Source organism: Aquarana catesbeiana, linkage group LG02 (genome assembly GCF_042186555.1).
Source record: "Aquarana catesbeiana isolate 2022-GZ linkage group LG02, ASM4218655v1, whole genome shotgun sequence".
NCBI lineage: Eukaryota > Metazoa > Chordata > Amphibia > Anura > Ranidae > Aquarana > Aquarana catesbeiana.
The window spans coordinates 444,979,322-444,985,321 of NC_133325.1; the positions used below are offsets into that span (position 1 = coordinate 444,979,322).

Sequence of the window (6,000 nt, forward strand, 5' to 3'; positions counted from 1 at the left end):
AAAGAAGGAAATATGTTTTTCTCCTGTCTCTCTTGTCTGATTGTTGCGGTAAAGGTGTTAACAATGCAAGTGACCAAGAGGAGTTTGGATATTTGTATCTACTAGTAAGAAGGGGGTAGAGGTGAGATAATGGAAGATAGTGTCTCTCATAAACCTATACTATTGCAAACTGAGATATTATTTTCACTTTGTCACATGTGAGGAGTGGCAATGGTACTGCATTAGTGTAAATCATCTTGTTATGCAATGATTTAGGCACTGCAAACAAATCAAAAAGTAACAAAAAATGTCATATATTGAGATGGTAAAATTATGTTTTAACTACAATACCACTAAATATGAAACCCTTTGTCTTTCTCTTCAGGACCAATATCGCTTCTGCTATGAAATCGCCCTGGAATACTTGGAATCATGTGATGCCAGATAGCATCCATTATCATGTGGATGGCAACCACTTAGCCTTTGCCCTTTGGAAGAGGGATGTGCCAATCGGATATGTTTATTTTTGGGGCCAAAATCAAACTCAGTTCAGTCACCTTTCATAATGCAGTTTTTAAAAGGGCTTCTCTTAACTATCCCAAAAGGACAAGGATGGGGTTTATAAATGGAATTCACAACAGTAGTTGCCTGTATATATTTATGGCTGTACATATAACTGTGATTATGGAAGGCATAGCTCTGCTTCTCATGGGAGACTGGGAGCTCTTAACCGATTTGTAGTGGTTATTATTAAAGGGTTACTCCATGTTGTTAAGTGGCTGAGGGTATAGTGCTGCATTTCTATGGAAATATGTGAAGATATGACACCAAGAAGATTTAGGTAACAGGTACATGACGTTTTTATATAGAAGACAAGACTCCTCTTTACTGATCACAGTTTAACAGAAGTATTCTTTAAAGTAAACCTATCATACAAACTGTGTAAACTGGTAACATAAATGAAATTCAGATACCCAGAAGTGCCTGCATATATCTGCAAAATTCTTCCTGATCCTCTTGGAAGACCTGAAACTTTGGAAGACAGTTTATGCAAATCCTTTCCTGAGCTGTGAAAGCAAACTTTGGGTTCCCCCATCTTCCTCCTGTTTTTCATTATTATTATTATTTTCACTATTGGTCCAACAGTGTAATTGGTGCCCTCCCATACCAACAGAGGCCTTGGGTATTGGAGCTCCTGGATCACTTAGTAAGAAATCTGTATGTACATACAGGTATCACTACATCCCATTTCATTTATACTATCAGTTTAGTAAGGATATACTGACAGGTTTACTTTAAGATAAGATTTATATATGCAAATAAAAGATAATACCAGTACAAGTCAAATAGGTTTGCCAATATCAGTGGTATACAAGGACCCTGAATTGTGTATAAGCTTTTGCTTTCATCTCTCCATTTGTGAACTTCTCATAAGGCGGGAGGGGAAAGTATCGGGGTCAAATTGCATCACCCAAAAGACAAGCAAGTTAACGTTTCTTATTTATATGTGTAATGGATGTCCCCAGCTAATCTTCTATGCCACTATACAGTATACACTGAGTTTGCAGTCATGATCACTATTTGTATATAATGCTCAACCATGTATAAACCCCACAGGTTATGAAGGGGTTTTTCAATGCTTTATTGTATTAAAATAAACTGCTTGTTTTTATTTGTCTTGTATGGTGATTAAGATCCACAAGGTCATGAAAACTAGGCTTGATTTCCAATTCTCAAACATTAGTATGAAATGCCTTTGGTGACTTTGTAATAGGTCAGTGTGGGTGAGTGTACATACATCTAATTCATGGTTATTGAAGGCATGAGGCTCTTGACACTGATGTTTTCACATTAAGAGGAGCTGAGAGGTGTGTGCTGATGTGTCTGTTTGTAAGTATTATTTATCACTCCCTGATGACAGTTTATTAGGAGGAGATGAAAAGTCTGTGTCTGCATATTAGATGGAGATGACATGTCGGAGTTCTTCATCTCCAGAGACGAGACATAGGTTCCTGAGCTGGTTGTCTGTGTGGAAGAGATTATAGAAGATGTGGTTGCTGCCTTTTCAGTATTATGGATCATGTGCCAATGCTGCAAGCAAGGAGTCAGCCAGCTGCTGTCTTGTTCTGCAGTGGATTTTATTTTCTACCTTGCAGGGGTTATTAAAAATAATTTGGCAGCTAGGCATTTGGTCATTTGTCCTTGTGTAGGGGGGCAGGGCAGCTTCCCTCTGCAAAGCTTTAAGTTCTCTGCACAGATTTCTGTGTGATTCGTTTGCTCCTGGATAGGGCCAGAGGTCAGCAGCCTGTTAACTCTGGAGAAGCTATCGCAGATAAAACCATTGCTGCTCATTACCTTTCTCAGTAGCAGTAAACAAGATGTGGAAATGCTCTTTTAGAAAAGTTAATGCACTTAATAGTTCATCAGATCCCGCACAGACCTATTTCTTTGATTTTCTTGTTATCCTAAATAGTGCAGATTTTTCTTTATCGCTTGGGCCAACTTTGTTTTTATCTGCCTTCCATGCTAGATTCACCCTTAAAAACACATTTTATTTTTTTTAGGTAATTCTGCACTTATTTTGGATTATGTTAGCAAATCATGACTAGGGCACTAATTTAAGTTGTGATAATATATAATGCACGCTAAATATACTTCTTGGGCAGTGTCTTTATTAGTATACAGAATTTATAAAGCAGTTTGTGCAGCGCTTTACAACATTAGGCAAACGGTACAGTCACAATACAATTTAATATAGTCATAAGTCAAATATAGCTTAAACCCTTTACAACCGCTTTTTGCTACAGGTAAGCCTATAATTAGGCTTACCTGTAGCTACACTGGATATCTCCTAAACCTGCACGGTTTAGGAGATATCCCCTGTATTTGCATGTGCCGACGTCACCGGCACATGCGCACTGAAGCAACGGCACGTATGTCCCGTTGCTTCAGTTAGACTGTGCCATTACCGGCGGCTCCCACACGCATGCGCGGGAGTGATGTAATTGCGGCTCCGGCCAATCACAGCACCGGAGCCCGCGATACCCGGAAGTAACTTCGGGAGCGATGTCGGCCGCCAGAGCGGGGTACAAAGACGGCTGCAGGGGCTCTGATCTCAGGTAAGTAATTCATAATGAGCTAGTATGCTATGCATACTAGCTCATTATGCCTTTGTCTTGCAGTTTTGTTTTTTTTTCTCTAGGGCTTACAACCACTTTAACCACTTCAGCCCCGGACCATTATGCTGCCTAAGGACCAGAGGACTTTTTCCCAATTTGGCACTGCGTCGCTTTAACTGCTAATTGCGCGGTCATGCAATGCTGTAACCAAACGAAATTTGCGTCCTTTTCTTCCCACAAATAGAGCTTTCTTTTGATGGTATTTGATCACCTCTGCATTTTTTATTTTTTGCGCTATAAACGGAAAAAAACAAAAATTTTGAAAAAAAATGATTTTATAATTTTTGTTATAAAAAAAATCCAATAAACTCAATTTTAGTCATACATTTAGGCTAAAATGTATTCGGCCACATGTCTTTGGTAAAAAAATGTCAATAAGCGTATATTTATTGGTTTGCGCAAAAGTTATAGCGTCTACAAGCTAGGGTACATTTTCTGGAATTTACACAGCTTTTAGTTTGACTGCCTATGTCATTTCTTGAGGTGCTAAAATGGCAGGGCAGTACAACCCCCCCCCCCAAATGACCCCATTTTGGAAAGTAGACACCCCAAGGAAATTGCTGAGAGGCATGTTGAGCCCATTGAATATTAATTTATTTGTCCCAAGTGATTGAATAATGAAAAAAAAAAAAAAAATTACAAAAAGTTGTCACTAAATGATATATTGCTCACACAGGCCATGGGCATATGTGGAATTGCACCCCAAAATACATTCAGCTGCTTCTCCTGAGTACGGGGATACCACATATGTGGGACCTAGCCGCGTACGGGGCCCCGAAAACCAATCACCGCCTTCAGGATTTCTAAGGGCGTAAATTTTTGATTTCACTCCTCACTACCTATCACAGTTTTGAAGGCCATAAAATGCCCAGATGGCACAAACCCCCCTCCAAATGACCCCATTTTGGAAAGTAGACACCCCAAGATATTTGCTGAGAGGCATGTTGCGTCCATGGAATATTTTATATTTTGACACAAGTTGCGGGAAAGTGACAAATTTTTTTTTTTTGCACAAAGTTGTCACTAAATGATATATTGCTCACACAGGCCATGGGCATATGTGGAATTGCACCCCAAAATACATTTAGCTGCTTCTCCTGAGTATGGGGATACCACATGTGTGGGACTTTTTGGGAGCCTAGCTGCGTACGGGGCCCCGAAAACCAATCACCGCCTTCAGGATTTCTAAGGGTGTAAATTTTTGATTTCACTCTTCACTGCCTATCACAGTTTCGGAGGCCATGGAATGCCCAGGTGGCACAAAACCCCCCCAAATGACCCCATTTTGGAAAGTAGACACCCCAAGCTATTTGCTGAGAGGCATGGTGAGTATTTTGCAGCTCTCATTTGTTTTTGAAAATGAAGAAAGACAAGAAAAAACTTTTTTTTTTCTTTTTTCAGGTTGAGGTCTGCAAAATACTCACTATACCTCTCAGCAAATAGCTTGGGGTGTCTACTTTCCAAAATGGGGTCATTTGGGGGGTTTTGTGCCACCTGGGCATTCCATGGCATCCGAAACTGTGATAGGCAGTGAAGAGTGAAATAAAAAATTTACGCTCTTAGAAAGCCTGAAGGCAGTGCTTGGTTTTCGGAGTCCCGTACGCGGCTAGGCTCCCAAAAAGTCTCACACATGTGGTATCCCTGTACTCAGGAGAAGCAACAGAATGTATTTTGGGGTGTAATTTCACATATTCCCATGGCATGTTTGAGCAATATATCATTTAGTGACAACTTTGTGCAAAAAAAAAAAAAAAAATTTGTCTCTTTCCCGCAACTTGTGTCACAATATAAAATATTCCATGCACTCGACATGCCTCTCAGCAAATAGCTTGGGGTGTCTACTTTCCAAAACGGGGTCATTTGGGGGGGTTTTGAACTGTCCTGGCATTTTATGCACAACATTTAGAAGCTTATGTCACACATCACCCACTCTTCTAACCACTTGAAGACAAAGCCCTTTCTGACACTTTCTGTTTACATGAAAAAATTATTTTTTTTTGCAAAAAAATTACTTTGAACCCCCAAACATTATATATTTTTTTAAAGCAAATGCCCTACAGATTAAAATGGTGGGTGTTTCATTTTTTTTTTCACACAGTATTTGCGCAGCGATTTTTTAAAAAGGAATTTTTGGGGAAAAAACACACTTTTTAAAATTTTAATGCACTAAAACACACTATATTGCCCAAATGTTTGATGAAATAAAAAAGATGATCTTAGGCCAAGTACATGGATACCAAACATGACATGCTTTAAAATTGCACACAAACGTGCAGTGGCAACAAACTAAATACATTTTTAAAAGCCTTTAAAAGCCTTTACAGGTTACCACTTTAGATTTACAGAGGAGGTCTACTGCTAAAATTACTGCCCTCGATCTGACGTTCGCGGTGACACCTCACATGCATGGTGCAATTGCTGTTTACATTTGACACCAGACCGACGCTTGCGTTTGCCTTTACGCGAGAGCAGGGGGGGACAGGGGTGCTTTTTTTTTTTTTTTTTTTTTTTTCCTTTATTATTTTTTTATCTTATTTTTAAACTGTTCCTTTCATTTTTTTTTTTTTTTAATCATTTTTTATTGTTATCTCAGGGAATGTAAATATCCCTCATGATAGCAATAGGTAGTGACAGGTACTCTTTTTTGAAAAAATTGGGGTCTATTAGACCCTAGATTTCTCCTCTGCCCTCAAAGCATCTGACCACACCAAGATCGGTGTGATAAAATGCTTTCCCAATTTCCCAATGGCGCTGTTTACATCCGGCAAAATCTAAGACATGAAATGCTCATAGCTTCTGGTTTCTTAGGCCATAGAGATGTTTGGAGCCACGCTGGTCTCTG

At 39.3% G+C, this 6,000-nt stretch overlaps 1 protein-coding gene across 4 annotated transcripts in view; it reads left to right on the plus strand.

Annotated features, from left to right (window-relative positions):
- Positions 1–1,651, plus strand: part of PTPRU (protein tyrosine phosphatase receptor type U) — a 251,462-nt gene extending 249,811 nt beyond the window's left edge. For all 4 annotated transcript variants that reach the window (XM_073615565.1, XM_073615567.1, XM_073615566.1 and 1 more), the window contains one exon: positions 365–1,651. In XM_073615565.1, the coding sequence (XP_073471666.1) occupies positions 365–427 (63 nt within the window). In that variant the 3' untranslated portion in view covers positions 428–1,651. The remainder of the gene's footprint in view (positions 1–364) is intronic.
- The last annotated feature ends 4,349 nt before the right edge of the window (positions 1,652–6,000 follow it).